The sequence below is a fragment of the Parus major genome, chromosome 3 (genome assembly GCF_001522545.3).
Source record: "Parus major isolate Abel chromosome 3, Parus_major1.1, whole genome shotgun sequence".
Taxonomy (NCBI): Eukaryota; Metazoa; Chordata; class Aves; order Passeriformes; family Paridae; genus Parus; species Parus major.
This window is the reverse complement of record NC_031770.1, coordinates 95338469-95362993: the sequence shown is the minus strand read 5'-3', so window position 1 is coordinate 95362993 and position 24525 is coordinate 95338469. Positions and strand designations below refer to the sequence as shown.

Here is a 24525-nt window from a genome sequence, read left to right as displayed (position 1 = left end):
ATACTTTTAATGTTTTGGCATACATTATACTGCATAAGTCTTTAAAAAAATAGTGATAGAAAATCAGCTCTAGCTTTTATTTGTTGCTTCTTTACTTTTTTTTTTCTTCAGTCTTTAGATTTTGCAAGTCCCTTGCACTTGGAGCAATAGGCTATTGAGCAGCTTTGTCTTCATTGCAACTAATTTCGTTTTAGTGTAACATTTAGAAACATTGCCAGCTTTGTTTCATTATTTTAGCTCTCTAGTTCTGCAGTCTTGGAAGGGAAAGGACAATTAAAATTTACTTCAGGAAGATGGAGTCCACACCACAATTGTACCCAGATTGCCACAGCCAACGATACCAATGTCCGAGGGTGGGATACACGGAGCATGAGGTAATGAGAGCTTGCAGTCATGTTCTCTACAAAACACAATCTCCTTTGGAGGTAGATCTAATCTAATTTATCTAGCATAATTTTTTTGTTTCAAATCATATGTGGCAAACCTATAGTTTATAAAAGGAATATAAAGGCTTGCACAGCTGATACAGTTACAATCTACCAAAGAGTTTTCTCTGATATTCCCCATCAGCTTCAATTCTAGCTTGTGTATTGAGTTTTACTGAACTCTGTACTAGTCTCACAAGGATTTGTTCAATACATAGAGATTACCTGACTAAAGCTGTTTTGTAATTCAACCTGAAAATGGTTTAACAACAATCCTGACTATGCTATGAACTATCTTCATATCATTTAAAGGTGACTTTACTTTTTGAAGGTAATTCACAGGTTAGGTTCGCTCTTCACTTCTGATTTTAATAAAGCGTTCTATACCATATTAAAGATTGTAGCATACTAGTTATAAGAAATCACTGAATCAAAATAATAACCAAATAAAAGCTTTGAATATACCTAATCAGGCATTTCTCCCCTTGGTTAGTTGTGATTTTGATAAGCAAAGGAGTGATGTTGTGCGTATCTGTTGCCATGACTACTAAACTCTCTTCAAGCTTTTTTAAAAGTACACTTTATCCCCTTAGCACACAGTAATTTATCACTAAACCAAGAAGACTGATGTCTTGTAATAACTTTTGTTGCTTTAAAGGGCGATGACTTTAAATTTAGTTCAGTGGTTCCTGCCAGCTCAGAGTTGTTGCAATAAATCCCTTGTTTGCTAGACTTGTGTGGTTTTGCCAAGAAGATTTATTTAATGATGGGAAGTTAAAAATACAGTAATTATAAGTCACTTCCTGTATGTTATCATCATGTTTGAAAAATCTGTTCTTTGCATTGTAAAATGATGTATAAAAGTCTAATTTTATATAATGTGTATACTTAGATTTATAATGACCCTTTATAAAGACAAGAGTGGAAAGAAACGACAAAGGAGAAGGGGCTTTTATTAATTTGGGTTTTTTGTTATGTTCTTGTAATCTTGTTTCTAATATATAGCATGCAGATCTTTAACCAAAGCCTGTGTTTTGAAGAGAAAATATGAAATATTGTAAAGTCTGCTTCATGCTCTGTCTCATTAGAAGAAGCATCTCTATCTTGCATTAAAGGAATTCTTTGAGTCACTTCTGTGAAAGCTAGATTATCTGGATAGTCTGGATCCTCAGTGAAAAGGGTAGCTTGGTTAACAGAAACAAACCCCACCATTCTATTTACTTTAAGTAAAAAGCTCAGAATAGATAGTCCTTAAACGAGTTTGATAACTAAGCTATGCCAAAAGCTGTTTGCAATATACTCAAAAAGTACATGCAATAGTAAGTCTCATCTTCAGTTACACTGTAATATGTCTTTTATGTGAATATTTCTTAATAATTATGCTAGAAGTAGGAGTTTAAAGTCAGGGCAGTATAAACTGTGGCAGTATAAGAAGCATAAAATGAGGAGGGAGGGAGGAATCAAGGGCAGAAAACTGTTCTTCCAGCAAAGTGAAGAGAAATACTGGAAGTAGCTAGAATAGCTGCTCCTGCAGTGGTTATGATAGCTGCAGGATAGAGGGAGAACATTCTTTTGGACACAGCAAGCAAAGAAGGGGAGAAGAAAAAAAGAGTGGCAGGAAGAGTCCTAGACTAGACTAAGAAGCAGTCTTAATCAGAGAAGAGCTTGTGACACAGAGAAGACAGACACTAGGCTGATTATATGTAGAGAGAGAATATTATCAGGGAAACTCAGCCTCCAAGGCTAAATTCTAAATAATATGTAAGAAGAATAATATGAGAAAGCAGAGCCAATAGCTGGAGAAAATGGTTCATGTGGTCTGGCATTAATCTTATGATGTAAGTGGGAAATTCAGTGTATGTATTATTGCTGTAGGTTGGGTTAAAAGTAATGAAAATAATATTCATATTTGGAGAGAAAAGGGATCAAGTGGTCGAATAATAGTTAAGTTGGAATAAAGTCTTTCATGGTGAGTAGTCCTGAATATACAGTGGACAGTATTATTTTTAAGCCCTTACACACATCTCTAAGCTGTGCAAGAAAAAAGTGAAAGGTGCAGTGAAGGAGGAAAGAAGTGTTTTACTGCAGCAAGCATGCTTGAGACTTAAAATTTTTGCCATATACATATACTAAGAAAATAAGTGGAAGCTTGAATTCCACTCCTAGAATACCTGGTAGAAAGGCATACCTGAATGATGTCCTTAGCCTCTCAAAGACTGAGAAGAGTGTTGATGCTAGATACCTTAGTAATTTCACTGGTGAGTGCCAGGGCTGTCAGGATAGGGCTTAGTACAGGCCTGATATACTTTGAATCTCTCCTTCTGGAACTATTTTGCTTTGTATTAGTAATTAGGTATTAACAGCAAGAGACTATCTGATCATGACAGAATACCATAAGAATATGTAGTTTTCCCAAGAATTAGGAAGTTTTGGTCAATATGTTTATTGAAGAGAAACATTATTTATTTGAAGAAATAAAAAGTTCATGAAGTGTTCAAAAGTTCTAGTGAAGGTTATAGGAGACAGTCAAGTCTAAGCAGAACTTTAGATGATATACTGGTGTCTTGGAGAAAACTGGTAATACAATAGCTGAAACAGAAAAAAACAGACAACTCCCAAGTTTAAGAGGCAAAGGTAGAGAAACAAACTGATGGCACATGATGTTTTGAATAGCTACGCTAGGTTGTTAGCAGTACTACAGATGTTTTCTAAAGTGGTCCAGATGGATGAGGTTGCATCTGGCAGAGCAGTTTAAGGGCCACAGGTAAATTAGTGATAAATGCAAGAGCTCAGAAAGGTAAATTCAATACAGAGCAGTAATAAAAAGCGGTTGTTGATATGTTTCAACCTTTGCGTTTCAGCTTTTCCTACAGGGAGAAGTACACGTCATAAAGAGGGTATTAGGATAAGTACTTAGGGGTGAAGTAGTTCTTATCTGAAATGGTTGTGGTTTAGTAGCAGATCTTTTTAACAGTTGTTATAGAGCTGTGCTAGAATCATCTGGAACTACTGTTTCCTTTCAACTCCAGATGATCCTAATAGAAACAAACACGGAAGGAACAAGCTTCAGAGCAAGCTGAGAAATCTATACAAGTCACTTGCTAACAAATGGGAATTCCCTAAACTCTGCGCTAGCAATGGGAACTCTAGGTCTGTGGGTGCTAAGGGGATTATGCAAGTTTCCAGGGAAACAGATTTCTGTAGGCAGAGTGCAGTCAGCTTTTTATAGACCACTTAATTTTTTTAATGTTTTACAGGCAGATATATTGTATAGAAAATGCACATGGACAGCTGGTACGAGACCTGGACTTTAATCCCAATAAACAGTACTACCTGGCTAGCTGTGGAGATGACTGCAAGGTGAAATTCTGGGACACAAGAAATGTCACTGAACCAGTGAAGACACTAGAGGAGCATTCCCACTGGTAGAACAAATTATCTGCATGCTGTTTTGTGGGTGGATGGTTTATATCATTTATTCAGCTAATTATTTTACCGTTTAGGAACAATGCAAACTATGTTTGTGCTGTTGTGCATAATAATTTTTTTGCACAGAGGAAAAGTTTCAGCATGTCAATGTTCCTTGTGTAATTGTAAATTAAGAGTTTATACAACATTAGTCTAATTGGCAAGAAACTGTTGTTAACATTGTTGGGAGATGGGGTACACCTTTGAGACGCACAGAACTTGGCCTGTGGGGCCCAGCTGGGACACAGGTGTGCCTTTCCAAATGGAGCCTGATGTGCTGCACCTGATGTGCAGTAATAAAGCAGCTGCCATCCATCCTTTTGTTGTCAAATGGTTGAAATGTTCAGTAATGCAGCTCCACTTTTTTTATGTTCTTCCCAGTCCTTAAGTCAGAATATGCAAGTGAACCTTTTTATTCTCTGAGATAACATTTAGAGCCTGTATCTACTGCACTGGTCTGTGGCTGGAGTAGGGAGAGAATCTTGCCTGATGTCTGCAAATTTACATGCTTACGAAAAGATGGATTATTCATATTTTATAAAATTTGGGTTGGAGTAATTATTGCAAAATAAATCCAGACCCTAATGCTACTTTAAGGAAAATGAAAATGGGAATTAACAGAAACATTATTTATATTTTTTTTCTTCAGAATATTCAAAGAAAAAGAATGAAACAAGAACCATAAGATGTTTGGTATTAACTTGATATGTAAAATGTAAAAACTGAAGAGAAATATAGTCCTACATTTGTTTTAGGAACTGTTTTAAACTTTACTGTAAGAACATTGTGAGGTTTTTGTTTAAAAGGCTATTTGTTTAATGCATATTTTGCTTTGGGGAAATTTTTGTATTTAGGACTTGAGTATTTATATGGCTTACTCAACAATGAATTGGAATGTACCTTGAAGGAATGATACCATTGAACGATGTGATTTGTTTTTGTTTTGTTTTTTTTTAATTTACTTGTTGAATTTTAAAGACACCTTGTAGAAAATAGATGACATAGTAGCGTAATAGTCAAATGAAGATGGCAAAAAAAATTCTTTGGAATGAAGCATGTTACTTTTATGCATATTTAAAACATTGAAAAGATGAATTTTTACTGCTGCTAAAAAAAAAAAAAAAAAGTTTAACAGTGATGTGCTACCTGCCATGAATAGTCTCTTGTTCTCTCTGCTTTAACTTTTCTAGGGTCTGGAATGTCAGATACAATCATTCTCATGATCAGCTGATCCTTACAGGAAGCAGTGATAGCAGAGTTATTCTGTCTAATATGGTATCAATTTCTTCTGAACCATTTGGCCATATGGTAGATGATGATGAACTCAGTGACCAAGAGGACCAGCATCAAGAAGAGAAGTATGACGTTTCCTGATTCTATGTAGATGCTTATAATTTGTTGTTTCATTGTAATGGTTTACATGCTATTTTTTTGCTGACTAGGATTTTCGTATACTGGCCTATCAGGTAAGTAGTTAGAATTCCCACTTTGCTCTTCTTTATTCAGTCTTGGGTGGAATACACTCTTTAAATCTGATTGGCATGGTCACTTCACGTTCACTGGTAGGAAGGGAATGTTGATGCTGAGGATGAGTCCTAAAGTCCACTGGGTTGGTGAAAAGTTTCATTTTAAGGGAGTTCAAGTCAAGCACATAGAATAATCTGGGTTAACTGAGAATTTGAAAATATCCTTTTGTATTTTCTGTATATGTGTTAGGACCCTTAGGAAATGTTACCAGTATAATGATGAGCTTCTGCACGGGCAGAAGAAAATAAGTATAAACACATTATTTAAAAAAAAAAAATTTGCTCACAATATCTCTGACTGCAATGGAACCCAGTCACTCATCAGACCTAGATCAAGAAAACCAGAAGCTTGGTTTCAACACTCTTGGTAGAGAATAGTACATGCTATTGGCAAAGGTTTGTAAACCCATCCATTTGGTTTTTTGTGGAATCACATATTTTCCTTGTGAATTTTGGAGGGATGGGGGTTTAGTAAAGAATTAACTGAAATACTAAAATAATTTTATACTCAATTTTAGGTGTTTTCAACCTTTTCATTGTGCAGTATATGATGCTTATTTTCCTTTTTACATGCCTTTGCAAGCGTATATATGTGTATATAAGGAGTTCTGTAGATTGAGATTGTGGATTGAGGGCTGAGGCTTTCTAATTTTGTGAGCTTTCATGGTGATCTTCAACAAACTCTTACTTTACAAAGTGAATCACAGACTTACAGAAAGAATTAGATTGGAAAAGACCTCTGAGATCAGAGTCCAACCTATGACTGAATGTTACTGTGTAAACTAGACTCTGGTAATGACTGCCATCCTCAGTCTTTCCTTGAACACTCCCAGGGATGGTGATTCCACCACCTCTCTGGGTAGCCCATTCCAATTTCTAATCACCCTTTCCGTGAAGAAATTTCTCTTAATGTCCAGCCTAAATCGGCCTCGGCATAGCTTGAGGCTATGTCCTCTCCTGTCACTTGTTGCATGGGAGAAGAGACCGACCCCCAGCTGGCTACAATATCCTGTTAGGCTGTTTTAGAGGGTGGTAAGGTCTCCCCTGAGCCTCCTCTTCTCCAGACTAAACAAGCTCCAGCTGTCTCAACCCCTCTTCATATAATTTACTCACTAGGCCCTTCTGGGGTCCATTGCCATTCTCCGGACAGCTCTGCAAAGCCGTCTGCAATGACACTGGTGGACTAACTCCTGAATGATCTTTTAAAATAAAGAATAGTCAGATATGATAAGGAACAAGGAAATCCCAAAAAAGATCCCCTAGTTGCTCAGCTGTGTTTGCTAAATGTTTCAGCTAAAATTTTAAATAAAGTTTAGGTTACTTCTCTAGTTGCATTTTTAAGGTTGTTCTTGAACGTTAATTTTATTGATACATACTATGTAGTTTTCCTCCAAATAGTTTTGGTGTTTTGGCTTCATTTAAAGGACCTGGAAACTATATTTTTTTTTAATACTAAATAAGAAAGTTTTTTCCATATATAGAAATGGTTAATTTCAAATGTACAGGATTTCTTTAGAAGATTTTCTCTACGTATTTTAAGTGCCTGAAAAATCAAGGAGTAACAAATTAAATGCTTAAAAAGTTTCTCACATCAGCAGTATATATTTACTTTCTAGAATGTAACTGAGTTACAGTGTTTTAAATATAGAATCAAAGAATGGTTTGTGTTGGAAAGGATCTCAAAGATCACCTAGTTTCAACTCCTCTGCCATGGGCAGCGACATCTTTTGGTTCTTTGTCTTTGGCTGGAGATTGCGAGTTATTCTGTACTGGATGGAAGATAATCAGCATTAGTGGAAATGAGAAAGAGACCAAATTTTTTAAATATGGTGGGAACACATTAAAAATATCACAAATAAATAGCATTCTGACAGACCCTGTGTAGTAGCTCATCTGGAATTCTGAATTTCTGTGGGTTGTTGACTGTGTAGGTTGCCTCATTTAAACACAAGTCATTGTTTTAGAGTAGAAATTCTTGAATCCAAGGTCATCCAATGCAATACAAAAAATATAAAGCATCTTTTCCAATGGCTATGGGATGGATATAAACCACATCATGAATGACTTGCATAGTAATAATGTAGAGCTCTTGCCTGTTCCCAGAGGCTACAAGAGTATCAGTTCTTCATTCGCTTTTTAAATATTTGTCATTCAGCTGCTCATCTCTTTTCTGTAGAACCTGGGAAAGCACATTAGCTTTTGTAACTTTTTCTTGGTACTGTGAAAGTCTTGTTTTAGGCTTCCCCTTCCACCCTCTCATTATGAGTTGAGTCAGAAGGATGTTTTCCAGCTGCTGCAGCCTTGAACTGTTGCCAAATGAATGTCTGTTTAGCTCTGAGTGCACAAATGAAGTAGGGCATAACAGCTGTTGGGAATACTTCCTGTTAGACAACCACTAGTGCCAAATATTTCAGCTCTGATACCCTCCTGGAGACCTGTGTGAAGAGTTGAAGAGTCTTTTTCACCATTCCATGGGTACAGTCTCTTCTGTAAAATACAGGTTTTGACTCCATGGTTTAGTGGGGAAGGAGTGTTTTTGGTTTTTGTTTGTTTGTTTTTTGTTTTTTTTTTTCTGCTTGGGTATGTTCTAGACTTTCAAGAAAGTGTTGTAGTCTCATCAGGCTCATTTATTTTGTTTTGGAGGACATCTGATTTGTTATTAAACAGCACACAAATACTGTTAAAGAGAATGTCTTTTTCAGGCATATCTTGGAATACACCAGGAAGAGCATGTATTTATACAACTAATGTCTCTAGCCAGTCACCTTCAGACTGAGTACCATATCTATCTCAGAAGGTTGAAATATCAAGTGGAAAGAAAGGAAAAGACTCTTTCTGCATTTTATTTGTCCTGAATACAATCACTTATAAAAATGCTGATGGATTAAATATAAAAATGATGAGTATGTGCCAGTTTGATCTTCAAAGATTCATTTTTTCTACTTAGAAAAGTCCCCATATTTTGAAAACATTGGCTTGCAATACTGTTCTACATAGTTAAAACTCCTTCCTGAGATTTTTAAGACTTGTTAATTTTTAGTACCTTTCAGAGTAAATTTCCTAACTTTTACTGTATCTCTTAGTTGGAGACAAAAAGTATGTTGGTTTAACCCTTCCTTGTTCGACCCTGTAGGGCTTTGCATGAGTCTACCCACTCAATTATTCTTGCGAGATTTACTGCAGTATTCTCCTGGTTTTTGACTTTGCCAACTGAAAATAATTATTTGGAGATAATTTTTTAAGAAAGAAAATAATTCAAGTTATTCATTGCATAATAAATAGACAAACTAAAAGTTGCTGTATTCCATTCTTACTAAGAATTTCTTCTCAGTGGTTTCTCCCTTCAGTGTTTGTGTTGACACCTTGGGCCTATCTGCTCCCATCTTAGAGACCAGAATGTGCTTGAATAAGCAATATAACTAGGACTGTTGCATGAAGATATGTCTCTTGTTGAAATCAAGTGACTACTGGTTCCTCTTAGCTGCTGGTTTAGATCAGACTCTTAAGACTGTCTTTTCCCTGCTTTTTAACTGCTGCTGTTGTTTCTCTCATCAATCAAAAAAGGTAAGAGCAGGCAGCTTCCCTGTATCATGTCAAAGGTCTCCCTAGCCTGTATCATCTGTCTCATAGAAGGCAGGAGGAAAAATAATAGAAATAGGAAAAGGAGATGTACTTCCTCTGGATTTGCTCCTAGACCTTGACTATTTGCAATTCAGGGACATTAACTGTCTCCTGAATAACATTTGGAGACTTCTGATTCTTCCATGTATGGTTTTCCTTTGCAATCAGCCATATTCTTGGGTGTATCTGCTCTTAGTAACTGTGTTTTTGTTTGTTCTAAAACATGCCAGCTGTGCACACACGATTTTTGTGAAATGTGTCTAGGAGAAATATGCCAACTGCATTTCTTTTCTTGCACTGAATCAAGAAAGGTTTCAGTGCTTTCTGCATGGGAAGCACAAAGCCACTGTTGAAAATAGGTAGTCTAAGAAGAGGATGGAGTTGTCCATAGAGAAGAGCTTTAGGCATGTGGCCAGAGGACAGCTATGCTATATTCTGATCGAGTCCCCAGTCTGGGTTATGTAATGCACTGTTCAAAAATGAAAACAAACAAACAAACAACTGAGAATGAAGTGGAAGTGCTGTACTAGTTCAGTTTCTAGCACCTTGATCCAGAGATAGAAAAAAGTGTACAAAATAAATGAAAATAGAGCAGATGAGGGTTAGTACTTGGGTTCCTTTAGGTTTCATCCCCAAAGCAAAGCTAATGTGTCTGGATAAGAACATGAAAGTTTTTCAATGTCTAAGTTTGAACAAAATGTTTAAAACATGGGATTATTCCACAGCTGTGGATCCCATTGCTTGTCAGGCTTCTCCTTGACCTCTTTCTTTAGTGGCTTTTCAATCTGTTGCTGCAAGAACTCTCTCCCTGCAACACTGAACTTGACCAAATTCTAAATCTCCTGAAGGTGACTGTCAGCTCCGTAAGATACTAGAAGAGCATTGGGAACTGTCTTCTCCGTAGGGGAGGTTGAGACTGTCTTCTATCCTTCCTATAGTCTTTGGTCATCCAAAATACTGATGTTAGTGAGTGATTCTTTATGTTACTGCTTTAAATTATTCTGATACTCATTTTAATTCTACATTGCTCTTTCTAACAATAAAAGAAAATTACTAGGTTCTTGCAGTTTAGTGTGGCCATCTGTACTTGCCAATCAGGATTACTTTTCTTCAGTCACTCCAATATATTTGTTAGCCTTATAGGTTTAAATTATGAATTGTTAGATCTCTGTTTGATGTGCTGGTGATACACAGCATGGGAAGAGTATTTGGTATAGGAGCACCAGCAGCAAGGTGCATGTTCTACAGAGGCTACACTGTTCTACAGCAGTGTTTCTATTCTTCATGATTTCTGTGGCCAGAACTTTGCTCAACTGTTAATGGAGGACTTGCTCTTTAAGAGAAAAAGCTTATTCTGTATCCATAACAATGAAACTATTTATATGGTCAATAAGATTTTGAGTTTATACATCAGTGATTGAAAGGAAGCCATCCTAAAATTTTAGTTTTGCAGTATAAGCTACCAGCTCCCTTAGTTTACTTTGGGGTTTACAGGCTTAAGATGTTTGCTGTTTTCACTGGCAGAACTGATCACTGAGGTCAGTACGCTGCCTTCTTCCTTATGTTACATTTTTTGATGATATGTTCTAAAATAATGATAATCCTTGTTATTCTTTGAAGATTGTACCAGAAATTCCTATCAGAAAATACAGTTTTAGTGTTTTTCCTGAAGGCTTATGTTTCCATCTTTTTCATCCTAGATGTTAGCATTTGATCCAAATAGAAGATCTCACACAAGCACTTCCCAATATTTTATATTTAAAGATCAGAGATGTAAAGGATTAGTTCTTCCAGTACAGAGGATCTCACTTGAGATCATGAAGTGTGTAATGAGATATTATGTGTAGAAACATCTTCAGCTATCGAAATGGACCAGAGAGAAAATGGTGGCTGCCCTCTCTGTAGAAAAAGCCTTTCTTCAAAATTCTGTCTAAAGAAGTTGGTGGTATCTACTTTTCATGATAGAAATGTGGTTTAGAGTTTTTTGAATAATAAATCACGTGGCTTCACAATATTACATGTGAACTGTGCAATCTAACATAGCACCTTTGTATATGCATCTGTGACTTCAGGAGAGAGATTTGTCAGTGTTGATATTTTGAGAAGTATTTGCCAAACATGCTGGGGCAGGCTTTCAGGATATTTTCACACAGCTGTCAGCAGTGTTAAATTTGATGCTATTTTGCTTTTGATATTAATGTCTTGGAGAAACCAGAAGTCATAGGATTATGCTATGGAATCAACCAAGAGGACTAATTAATTAAAACAGGTTAAATAGTTTCTGTTTTGGGGAATGCGAGGATTGAGGACTTCACTTTGTTGGATGTATAAGAAGCTGAGCAAAATGTAGTGCAGCAACACTTTTCAGTTCCAAGACTATTTTCTTTAAAAGCTTTTGGTTTTCCTGTAGTATTTCTTTCTTTAACCCTCACCAGCAAGTATACCTTTCTTAATTTATTTTTCATATTAGGATATCTGTGAAACCTGTTATATAAAAATATGTGTTTCCTATTTTCCTGAGGAAGCAGTTTAGAAAACTCTTTTTTGAATTAAAAAAAAAAAAAAGGTTTGGAATGGTATGCAAGACCAATTATTACCTATAAAAAATGTGTTCAAGAATAAACATACTTGATTCAGGCTTTTTAAAGTGATTGAAAAAGCAAATAGTGTTGTCTAATCTTACCAGAAACAATTTTCTCTTGAAGTCAAAAGGAAAGTGCATCCATGGGCTTATTCCAGAATTCAATGCTATGCTTTTCAGGATTCATTTTTGAATGCTTCAGTACATGCTGCTGCTCTATTGATTCATTTCTATTTCATAGTGATTTTTGGATTAAAGAGGATTTAATTTTGACTGTGATAAGGAATTAATGATTTTTGCTGACTGAAAACCATATTTTATTGAACACTGTGGTGACAAAACAAAATTGCAAGCACTGCAAACTTAAGTGGTTGTTACCATGAGAAGTAATTGGAAATAACAGCTTTCTACATGAAAACAATTATCCAAGGCTGATCAGGCTTCTTTCTTGAATCTGTAACACAATTAACCTCAAAGTTATCTAGTAAAATAGATTCTAGTAAAAAAGCTTCCCTCCTTTCATTGAAGCTGGTTGGGTCATGCTATTTGAATAAGACTTCAGAGGAAACACAGTCCATTTTCAACTCTGTGTGGCACAGGTCTGAAATTTATGCATGATGTAGGTATATACTGCACATTTCATACTATGATTTCTTGGTGGCAAAGGGAATGTGGTGCCTTGTCAGTTGATGCAGTGCAAGATAGAGGAAAGGTATTTTAGTCTGGTCAGAATCAAATCTTAGGATAGGATAGGAAAGTAAGAAACTAAAGAAGCATTTTAAGGGTCAAAAAGATCTCGGGCAAGGAAGAAAATAGCTTACTAAGCTTGCCAGGCATTACAAGGGATTTCCAAGTTTGCTATCAAATACAGTCACAGAATAAGCTGAGTTGCAAGGGACCCACAAGGATCATTGAGTCCTGCAAGGTGCTGGACTTGTACAGCACCACCTCTCAACCATGGGATCAATAGTCCAAGCACCTACATCTGTGGTACACTGGACTAGCTATATAATAGCTTTCTGTGCTATACATAGCTGTTTTGTACACACATGCATGCTATATATGTAACTATACGCAGCTATTTTTATATCCATAACCTGCAGCTTTTAAGTAAAAACATGTATCTGTGTGTTCTGACAACAATGTGAATTATACATATTAAAATAGCATAGAAGAAAGTTTATTTCATATCCAGCTCTGTACAGCTACTCTTCTTGTTAATCTGAGATAATTCTTTAGATAGTTGGTATGTAGATATGTGTAAAATTTCATTTGGGGTGCTTAAATCTTTGTCTGACTCAGGAAAAGAACAATTCTAAGTACCCTAGATTGATTGATATAGATTCAAAAATAGAGTCCTCAGCCTATTCTTGGATTACCAAAAAAAGCAAACATACCCAAAATGCAGAGAAATCTGAGGTGTTTTCTTGGAAATCTTTTCAGATTAGGTTAGGTAGTCTGCATCTAAGAGATTCCTGTTGTGAGGAAAAAACTCATCACAAACAAGTCAGCTCCTTATGTTGTTGTTTTGTTTGTTTTCTTTAATGTTTTAGAACAGTCTTTCACATACATGAAATTAATTCTGGCTTTTATTCCACTAGCAGAATCCTTCTGGGCTCATTACCCATTGCGTAATTTCAAGGCTAATCTATTTTCATTCATCATGTTTGTAAAGGATGTTCGTGGACACTTTCCTTTGGATCTTCTGTATTGTTCCTGAGACACGTCGTTTTGAGATGATTTTTTTCTATCTTGATTGTCTTGTATAGTATCTAGCTCTTTTACACCAAGTGATCACTTCCATGAGGATTTTCTCTGATTCTCAATAACTGTTTCAAGGCTGTGCCATTGGCCCTGAAGAACCACATGGAACAGCATGCTTTCTTTTTCTGTGAAGGCACAAAATTTACTTTCATACCTGAGGAAATTCAGTGTATAGACAATAATAAAACACAGTTAAAAACTGTAGTTATAAATGGAAATGCCAAACAGAAATTAATCCACAGGCTTGTTTCCTGAACACTCATTCCCCTTATGACTCCTGTAAATTAAATTAGATGAGCTGTGTTATTTAAATGAAACACTGAAACAACTCTGAGCATACAGAAAATAGTGCAATCTAGAAGCTTATTTGTCCTTGTTTATCCAACCTTCAGTTAACTGAGATTCCTGGTTAACTGAAAGTCGGTCGTGTCCCCTGAGAGCCATGTGCACTGTGCATTACTCCCCTGCTTATCCAGAGAGACATCTGAAATCTTCAGAATAATGGAGTTGTGGGTAAGTGGGTGAGCACTGCATGAAGCACATTGCTGTCTGGGGACATGACCAACTTTCACTTAACCAGGCATGTCATTTAACAGGAAGTTAGAAAAACATGTTGCAGGAGATGAAGTGCCTGTATGTGTTTGTTAGCTCTGCTGTTAGATGGTTCGTATCAAAGTTTATATTCAGGAGAACTGTAAAACAAGCTTGTTATTTGCAGTTAACCAGGGGCTGGGTGTTGGTTGTGCTGTGACCTTTTTTGGTTAGTCGAGCTTTAATGTAGCACAAATAAATGGTAAAAATCCATGAAAATACATATCAGAAGCTATTCTACAGTATTAGTCTGGTTTTGGTTTCTTCATTAAACTCAACTGAATTTTAATTGCAGTGTTAGAATTGCAGCTGGCTCAGCTGGCTAGGTGGGGCAGCAATACTCTGCAAAAGATTAGGATCTGTGCTTCCATCCAGGCTTTGTGATTGCAGAGCTGTGTGCTTTCAGAGAGAAGCAGGAAAGGGCAAAGGCAGCCAATAACAACACTTCATTTCTGTAGTAGCAGCATCTGTTTAAATGATTGAGTGGCATTCACAAGGCTCTTTGGCTTTGCTTTCCGTGAGGAGGGTTGCAGCTGTAGTACAAGGCTGTTTCTAGGAGGCGGACGGATGCCTCTGAAGGGCTGACTGATTCTTGTCAGAGATGAGTCTCTGTGGCTAAAGGAGCTCTCTAAGGTCATCCTCTGAAAACTCCTCTACCCTGTAGCTACAGAATAATGTGTTGTAGTGGTGTTCTGAGAGGAGAGACTGGGTTTGGGAATGGAAGGAAGAAGGGCTGTGCTCAGCAGAGTACAATCAATGACTCTTGAGTGGCTTGGACTTGAGAGAGTTACCTGAATCTCTTGAATATTTACAATGCAGAAGGGAATCTGTGTCTCTGTGATGTAGGTGACCAGGAGCTTGTCTGTTGCAGGGAGAGGTGCGGTATACAATAGTAGATGAGAATCTGGTGCTGATATAACTCTAGCAATGGGAGATAAAAATCAATGTTCAGAGAGGTGGCTCCATCCCCCTTCCATAACTCTGGAGAAAATGGGTCCAGGATGGCAGCACAGGAGAGACTGATGTTAGCAACTGCAACTTCTTGCCCATCTACATGTCTCTAAGACTGTGTATTATTTTAACAGCACATTTAACAATGAAGGGTGAGAGGATGGGATGTAACATGATGAGAGAAAAGATACTTGTAGAAAGTTGTGCATTTAGATCATGCCACATAGTTTAACTTGCTTTAGAGAGTGAGGGAGAAATGCTTAGTGTAAGTTCTGAGAGACAAGAAATGGACTGAAATTTAGAATAAGAGTTACTTTGTCCCTGGCTCTTTTGCACTGACTTGACTCTGCCGTCATCTAAAGCATAAGTACATGCAAATAGAAAGTATAAAATATTTCCTTAGAACTTACTACTGCATTCTTGTATTTAAAAGGAATTTTAAGTATCTAGATGTAATATTGCCTTTAAAATCGAGTGTATTCACAAATCCTTACCTCTTTTTTTTTGGTGTTTGTTTTCAATTTTAGGATTAAAGAGCCCCTTCAGGACAGTGTAATAGCTACCTATGAAGAACATGAAGATAGCGTATATGCAGTTGAATGGTCCTCAGCAGACCCATGGCTATTTGCCTCTTTAAGTTATGATGGGAGACTGGTTATTAACAGGGTTCCAAGAGCCCTTAAATATCATATACTGTTATAATTTGTTTGGATTATGCTGCAGTTGTTAACTTGATGTACACAGCTGGTAGGTATTGTTAAAGGTTTTTTTCAGGATCTGGTTTTTTTTAAGTAAAAAAGTTAAAATTTTGTTAGGAATATCTATACTGATGTAGACTTGTAATTTTGTCTTTTGTATTTGCCTTGAGAAAGTATGATGCATTTTCTGAAAGCTGTTCTACCTAGATGACTTTTTTTTTTTTGAGGGGCTAATCATTTTGTGAACTCTGAAGTTTCTGGAGATAGTGGGTACATTCCATACTATTGCTTTATTACATCATTTGCTTTATGCAAATATAACAAATTACAGAAATTATATTATGCTGATACAAAACTGGGACAACGTAGGGTTCATGTAGCAGAAGTGATCTACTTGTTTTCAAGAATAATATTTTATATTTCTTGTATAAGCAGGCTTCTGCTTTTAGCTAGGACCATGTTCTGCTAACTGTTCTGGCTACAAATACAGTTGGGAGTGTTCTCAAGAGGCTTTCTTAATACTGTCTAATATTTTAAACACTTTTTCTCCCATTTTTGCATGTCTTTAGAAGGAATGTTTTTTGTGAATGTGAAACCTTCAAAATATTTTTTTTCATTTGAGCCTTATGGTAGTATCAACAAAGTAACATCCTGCAATTTATGAGCTAAGTGCAGTTCTCAGCTATGTATTGTTACTGGAAACAATATTAGTCTTTACCAAAATCTCTGATATACTCACATAATGTGTTATCCCATATTTATAGGTTGAGCTGTGAGGGACTCTGGAGCTATGCTACTGTTAACCTGAAAAATCTCTTTAATATTTGTCTACTTAGACTTTCTTACCTTTCTGGATCCATGCCAATCTGCAGCATGCTGGCATGATGGAAAAAGGCTTTGGACTAAGCACAGAATATCCTTCGTTATATCCTACTTTTTGCAACAGGTGACCTAGACATTGGTTACTATGTTGTTACAAATGCTGAGAACAGGCAGATGCTGCACTGTGGGAGAGTGTGCAGGAAATTTCAAATGTAGGTGGAAGGCATGATGAAACATTCCTGTACATATTGACATCCTGTCTTGCCCTGGCGTAGCTTGCACTGAAATGAAGATTCGCTGCTTGCTCTTTGTGTACCCAAGCTAACTGTATTATTAATTATTCCCTGCTGCCTTATCAACACTATTATTTCCCTTTAACTTCAGAACTTGGGTATGTGTTGTTTGTGGTAGCATTGTGTGAGATCACTCTGAAAAAATGGCAATGAACATGGGATGGAAAGATCAATACCAACCTCTTCCAGTGATCCCTCCTGTTGCTATGGCAACTGTTGGTGTTAGTGGTGAGGGACAGTGTGCTGCTCACCTCTGTTTGTCCTTACCCGCTCTTGGATTGAAACGCCCAAATGCGATTTGTTGTGTACACACAGCTGCTTCAGTGAGATCACGTTTGGAGAGCATGACTGACTGCTATAGGCCAAAACATCCAGAAAAGATGACATTTGAATTTCCATTTCTAGCTTCCTTAAGGAACTTATTTGGAAAAATTCATAGGAGTGAGTGAAGTAATCCAATTAAATCATCTGTACTATTGTTTGCATTTGTGTTAATGATGTTGCCTATCTGCTCCAGAATGAACGCTTCATTGGAAATTCTGATTATCTGATTTTCTATGTTTATATTTTAAACTTGTGCTATTTCAAATTGTTTCAATCTGTAATTAGGCATGAGCTATTCACCTGTATACTGTAAGAAGAACTACATTTCCAAATCAGTAATGCTTCAGTTGTCTGAACATGAAAATCCTTGGTTGGGCTGCTGCTTTTTATGTGGAGCTTTTCATCAGACACAAAATCTTGTTGGCTATCCTGTCTGTCCCACCTGTGTGCCACCCTCCCCAGCCACCCTTCTGGGAAAAAAAAAAAAAAAAAGAAGAAAAAAAACCTCTGCAGAATATCTTTGGTATGCAGCAGAACTCCTTTAAACTTTCTTCACAGTAGCAATAAACATCTAATGAATCTTTGTTTGGCAGTGTATGTGGCTGGCAGTGTGAAGGTGATGGGGAAATTGCCTAACAGTCAATTTGTGTGGGATTTGACTTGATTTTTAACATGTAATAAATGCAGGATAGATTTCAGACTAATTTTTATGTGGCTGTATTTCCTTTAATATTGTAATCTTATATGAACTGGAAAGCTCCGTAAGCAAATGATATCAAGAAATCTTTTGTTTTAGTTTCATTAAATGTAAAATGCATTACAGTAGAATCAGGAGAGCAGGAAGGGTCAATTTTTAATAATTTCTGTCTCTAAAGCAAGATCTGGGCTACATGTGCAGCACTGGCAGCAATATGGAAATTACCTTCTGAAAGGGAGGGCTTTTGACAAGGTTTCATCCCAGGCTGTTGGAGGAAGCAAGCTGCTGTAGGATGAAAGGAAGGGTTATAAGATGGTTAAATAACTGATTAAAAGGAAATAGGAAGCAGGAGTAAATCATCATATTTTGTGGCAAAAGAATAAATTACCAGGGAAGTCCATAAGAATCTGTGCCTAGGTGTATGCTTCACAGTATACTCATGACCTTCTGGAGAAAGGGCTTCAGAAAAATATGGTAAAGTTTGCAGAGACTGTTCAGAGTAGTAAAGATGACCAAAGAACTATGAAATGGCCTTATCTCATGGATGATAAAATGGTAGATGAAATTTAGTGCAGGAAATGTTAAGTAACTAATATGGGAGAAACCAGTTATTTTATGTACTGTGGACCACCAATAGGGCTATTACTAGGAAGTAAGATCTTGGGGGTTTTATAGATCTTTAAAAGCATCAGCTTAATAGAGGCCAAAATTTTAATTAAAATGTGGGTATTACTAGCAAGCAATTAAAACAAAGCATTGTTAATCCCCCCAAATAATGTATATTTATAAATCTCTGGTGCATTTGTAATACTATGTGTAGCTGTGGTTTCTTCCATCTTCAGCCCAATGTAGTAAAATGGAAAAATTTTAGAGGAGACTGACAGGAATGAGAAATAGCATGCAACACCTGTATGAGGATAGACTGAAAGGCAGATGGTTGAGACAGAATGATAAAAGTCCATAAAATCACAAGTGGCAGAGGGAGAGAATGAATAGGGAGTGATTGTTCACTATCTCTCTTGATACCAGAACTAGAGGTTATGGAATGTAATCTGTATGTGGTGGCTCAAAGCATACAAAATAAAGTGGTCTTCACAGGCATGAAGGTGAGCTATGGCACTTCCCTTTAACAAACCTTTCCCCCAGAAAAAGAAACCACAAAAAACAACCTGCACAGAGAAAAAAAATCTCATTAATGTTAAAGTTTACATGATTTGAAAGTAACTGAAATAGTACTTGAAAGATTAATCCAGTAAAGGTTGCTAAATATAAAGTCAGCATCCCTGGCTTAGATAAATCCTTTCGAACCATCAACTGGTGACACTACAAAGAGTAGTGGCAGAGAATCCCTATGTGGTTGTCCAGTCTTTAATTAACATCCTGCACACTATTTATCAGAAATATTAAACAGAAATTCCTGTATTACTATTTATCAGAAAAGGTAGAAAATGGAAATTAAAAAGAATAACTTAGTCTCTAAAGTTTTGTGTCTAGACCCAAGAAAACACATTGCTCCCGTGTGTTTCTTTGCATGTTTCTCTATGTATATTTATTTTTGTTGTGAGTTATGTTATAGGGGATTTCAGAAAACTTTCATATCTCAGGTGAATTTCTTACAAAATCCTACTATTGTGTTTGGAAACAATATTCTTGCAAAATACTCCTTGGCAATAACACAGCAAAGGCAAGCATATTTCTGTACAGCAAGGAGTCCACCACTGCTTTGGAAGTTCAGATCACAGTCTGACTGATCTCACAGCTCTGGGTTGCTCTCAGTGTCTCAGGAAATTCTCTTTATACAGTCATATAGCAGCATTGGTAAGCAAAGAATTACTCTGTTTTCAAACACCTCTTAAAATATTTTTCTTTCTTTGCAGATTGTGTACAGGTAAGAAACTTCAGTAGGCTTTGATTTTGAAAGTGAGCTACAGTATTCCTTAAAAATGTCAGTCTCACTGTCTAAAAATTTGTTTCTTTCTTGGTTTGTGTTGTAATGCAGTTAGGAAAAATGGTATGACCCAAAGAATGTACCCCTGAAAATGCAGACTTATAAGTTCTTTCCCTTATCTTGTTGTCCCCAGGTCCCATTATTGGTTGTGTAAATCTCCCACACCCCCTTCCCCTGTCCTGAAAAAGGGGGTGCCTCTCGATACTCTTTCCTCTTTCCCTCCTGCCATCTCACCCTGAAAGATCCCAAGAAATAAAGCTGCAACTGCCATCTCGGCAAAGGGAAAGAGCCTCGTTTTTAGGGCCTCATCTGGCAAGCTAAAATTACCTCCCCAGCCTCCCTGCCCGCTGTGGGGTGGACAGAGGTAACAGAGGGGCTGGGGACAAAGTTATAATAGCAGGTTTGGTGCTGAAACTCTTTGAGAGTTATATATTCATATATGTCTCTGGTATGGAGTTAAAGAACTGCTTGATGTGTGGTGTTTTTACTCCACAGAAAGTGAATTACTGAAAGAAATTAATTTCTAATATTTTGTAAAGGTTCTGAGTATGATATAAGTGAAACTGATAAAAATCAATACAAATCTTGGCCATTTAATGAGAAGCTTGAAATAACAATCTGTTTAACTTAAACTAAAATGGTGCTAACTTTATATTAAGAGAAAAAACCAGAAAACCCAACCCACCACCAAACACTGAACTGCAGTAGTCAGTACTGACCTGGACTTTTCCTGTGGTGTTAATGCTAAAATTAGCTTGATCTATCCTGAAGCCCATGAAGTTAATAAATAGCTTGTCAACACTGGAATGAATGAAGAACATATATTGGATAGCTTAGGTAGACTGAGTGTTTGCTTTAGGTCTCTAGTCCTTACCTTGTACCTTGAAGTTGAGTGGAAAGAAGAAGCCACATGATCTGGATTATGTGCAACACTAAAATTAGTTTAAAACAGTGCTTTGTAAAGAATTGAACATCCAGAAGATAGAATTTTCCAACAGGAAACAGTGTTGGAATCTGAGAGAAAAGAATTAAAATATATTAAACCACATAGACATGAACTAAAAGTGTAGCTTTTAGTTTTAAGTAAAAATATAGCAAAGTGCCTTAAAAGACTGTGTTAGTTAGTGAAAAGCCCTAAGGTCTAGTTTAAAGTACAGTAATGATACCCTTCACAGAGTCAACTTAGTTCTAGACACAATGAAAACATAGTAAGAACATAGCTTACATTTCTAGATAGAACTATATACGTAAACATGTTATGCTCCATATGTAGGATTTAGGTAAGGCTTGACACTGCTTTTGCATATTAGAATTAAGCTCAGATTGGTGTAGAAAGAATGTTTTAGAATTGTGTTTTTAGCTGATTGGATGATTTATGGATTTAATTCCCTGTACTGGGAGCCACACACACAAAGAAGAGGAATAGCAACAGCACCATTATCATCATCACCCGAAGAAGAACTACTGCAACTGCTTCTGCAGCCCAGATCAGCTAAACTCTGCACAGGGAAGCTGCTGCTCAGAGTTCAGGACTTTACGCCGAAAGCTTTTAGCACAGACTTTAACTCTCTGAACTCTTTTCCTTCAACATGATGCATTTGTATAATAAACATTTTTATAGCAACCAAAAAGAGCTCTTGTCTCCTTAAAGATCTGGAGACCCCCATGAACAACCCAACAGAACAGAAAGCATTAATTTTGGATTGGCCTCTTCATTTGGAATTTCTTCATGTTTCAGCCTGGCAGTATTTTACCACTGGCAGTATTTGAGACTGAAATTCTGTAGCTGATGTAAGATGGACTTCAACTGTGTCGTCTGACTAGTCTGACGTGGTAAGACACCATATGGTGTCTTATATGCCTTTGATTTAACTGGAGCAGTGAAAAGTAGGTAATCATCATTAAGATCAGCATTTGGATACAAGTTCGTAGTGGTATAGACCTTCCATTTGAATTCACAGAGAATGTCCAGGATATATATTTTTTTCCTAGGGGATATGAAGAAAGTGCTTAAAATTATCTTGTGATGCCTCAGATACGAATGCTGTTCTGAAACTTCAGAAAGCCTATGATTTCTGGAATAGCATGTGAAGTGACTGAGAGAAAACTGCAAATCAGTTTTTCACAAAGCCTGGCCTTCCCATAAAGGGAGCTGCAAGGTGTGAAGCCATGGATACATCCCTGAACAATTTGCACATTGCCTCTGCTCATTCCACTTGCCACTTTGGTCAGTGAGAATCTAGCAAAGTGAGAAGAAAATGACATAAACAGATTTGGAGTAGAAGACACAAGAGAAGAAAAAGTAAAAAGGAAGACTGACAAATACAGAATGAAAAGTGAATTGAAAAGGACAAGATCAGGGAAATTTGGATCACTTGGAAAAGAGAAATAGGAAAGATGAAAGAAATTGGCAGTAGTTGAAGAAAAGAGTACAGGGGTAAGGATTAAAAAACCCCAATGATATTATATGCTTGCTTTGGCCATGATATTAGAAGTCCTTAAATTTTTACCGTGTTAATCTTCCTATGCTAACTTATTTAAGTGTTAGAGAATTTCCATTTATGTTGCAGCATTTTAGTTCTGATATTGAAGATGGTTCATGTAGGTTAGTTATTGATCTGCAAGTTATTAGTGCAAGCATGTACATTCTAGGGGTTTAGGATTTTAAGCTGTTCGTTATTTTAAGCCAGCCAGAGTAACGTGAGAGGCAAGAAGAAAATTTCAAGTGGGCTGTTAATCTTGAGTCACAGTAGTTAAATCTGCAGAAATACTTGTTTATGACAGACACTCTTTATCCCCCTGTTCATGACTTAGAGTGTCATAGAACATCTCAAGATATTAGATGTGATTAATAAAGTATCTGAGGCTCACTCTTCCTTCCATACTAACTTACTTTACAGCAGAAGAATTCTGAGTTATTATTGAGAAAACTTGTTTGATGCTACAGCTTTTGGTGCTATGGCCACTCCATAAGGGAATTTTAGTGCTCCAGCACAGAAGATGGCTTTGAGGAGCAAGAGATGAATGAGTCTTACTAAATCCAGGAGTCAAGCACCCAGTGTGAAGATGCCTGGCAAATGGTTGCCATTGCCCTGGAGCTAAAGCGCAGCTGCCAAGCAGCTGGGCTGAGCAGGGAAGACCCTCTAAGGTACCTTCTCAGCAAATTCTCCATTTATTCTGATGCCACACTGAGTTTAGGATTTTGGCAGAAGGGACTGTGGAAAAGCTCCTAAACAGAATGAATTGAGGAGAATGTGGAAAACCTTGGAAAACCCAAAGATACCACATACTTACTAATCAGCAAGTCTAGATGAGCTGAATCCTGGGGTGGAAATAGACTTGGCAGACAAACTCACTGAGCCACTGCCAGCTTCTAAAAATTTGCAGAGGACTGAGAAGACAAGAAGGACTGGCAAATAGCAGAAATGGTGTTGGTATTTGAGCTTTGTGGAACAGCAGTGCACAGAGTTGGATAAGAAAATGTGTTTCAAAATGAGCAAATTTTAGCCAAATTATGAATGTTTTATTTGTTTGTTTTTAATGGAGAGGTTTTTCTTATAAATACCAGTCAAAATACTGGCAAATACCAGAATTCAAGAGATCACATTCAAAGTGGGGATTATGCATTTTGTTACAGAGAAGACCCAGAATTCTAGCCCAACATCTTATATGATTTCCCTTACACAACTCTGCTTTCCAAGGAGGATGGGATGATGGGAACATGGTATGTAATGGTGAATTGAACTTGTCATCAAACACACTTGAAGGAAAAAAAAAAAAGAGACTACAAGTGTTAGTTTTTAAATTGAAAAGAGTTTCTGCTAAGGCAAGTAATGAACAAGTTTTGACTCTGCCTGGAAAGTGGTGGGTGGGGAGAATGCCTGGGACTTGACTTTGCAAAGATTGTGAATAGGAATGATCTATTTTCCAGCATGCAGTTTGTGGGGTAAAGCACTTGAGGACTTCCAGCCATGTCTCAATATACACATATAATATTTTGAGAAGTTACCTATATAAAGCTGTTTCCAAGAAAAGGATTATGCTATGCAGGATGGTAATATGAACAAACAGGAAAGCATCTTTGGAATGTTTCTTTATCCTCAGGAGACTGGCTGCATAACACATTTATTTTCAAGTATGAAAGAGGCTTCGGTGGATGCATGTCTGCCAATAGCAGCTGTAGGTGGGTAGAGCTGTTTAAATGTTGCTTTTTTTTTGTTTCTAGAAGTCAGTCTGGGTAAAGTGGAAGAAATCTGGTGCATATTAATATTGCAAAGTTGGGGAAGGCACAAATGAAATCTTCATCACAATGGAAGCTGTTTAACCCATCACGAAGCAAATACCAGTGAACTTCAACAACTGACCATTCTGTCACATGTGAGGGATGGTTACTTGAGTTCAGTTTCCTAGATGGATACACATTTCTAATCTGTGTTTTAATCATCTATTTTCAGCATTAATACAATTTGAATGTCTTCAATCTATTTTGTGAATGTCTAAGAGAAGTGCTCTACATTTTTTTTTCTTGCAGTTCACAGGCAATTCTTGTAAAGCAGACGAAAAATCTTTTGTTTTTAAGTCTTCTTGCTGCTTTATTGAGAGATAGTCTGGCTTCTGTTTCTGTGTCCTACACCTCAAGGCTGAAATCACAATTTAAATTCTGCAGGTTTTGGACTGGTCATTGCTGAGGGCTGAGAAGGGATGAAGGCTGAACATGACTGACATGTTCATACTCATCAGAAAACAGAGTCAGCTGGAGAGAACGAGAGAGTAATTGCTGCAGTGCTCCCTCCCTCCCTCCCTGCCTGTGCAGAAA

The 24525-nt window shown here is 37.0% G+C and overlaps 1 protein-coding gene across 1 annotated transcript in view; it reads left to right on the top strand.

The window, feature by feature from the left end:
• Nucleotides 1–17768, top strand: part of EIPR1 (EARP complex and GARP complex interacting protein 1) — a 74808-nt gene extending 57040 nt beyond the window's left edge. The window contains exons 6-9 of the mRNA XM_015622685.3: nt 238–374; nt 3683–3850; nt 5084–5251; nt 15455–17768. Coding sequence (XP_015478171.1) covers nt 238–374; nt 3683–3850; nt 5084–5251; nt 15455–15629 — 648 coding nt within the window. The 3' untranslated portion in view covers nt 15630–17768. The remainder of the gene's footprint in view (nt 1–237; nt 375–3682; nt 3851–5083; nt 5252–15454) is intronic.
• The last annotated feature ends 6757 nt before the right edge of the window (nt 17769–24525 follow it).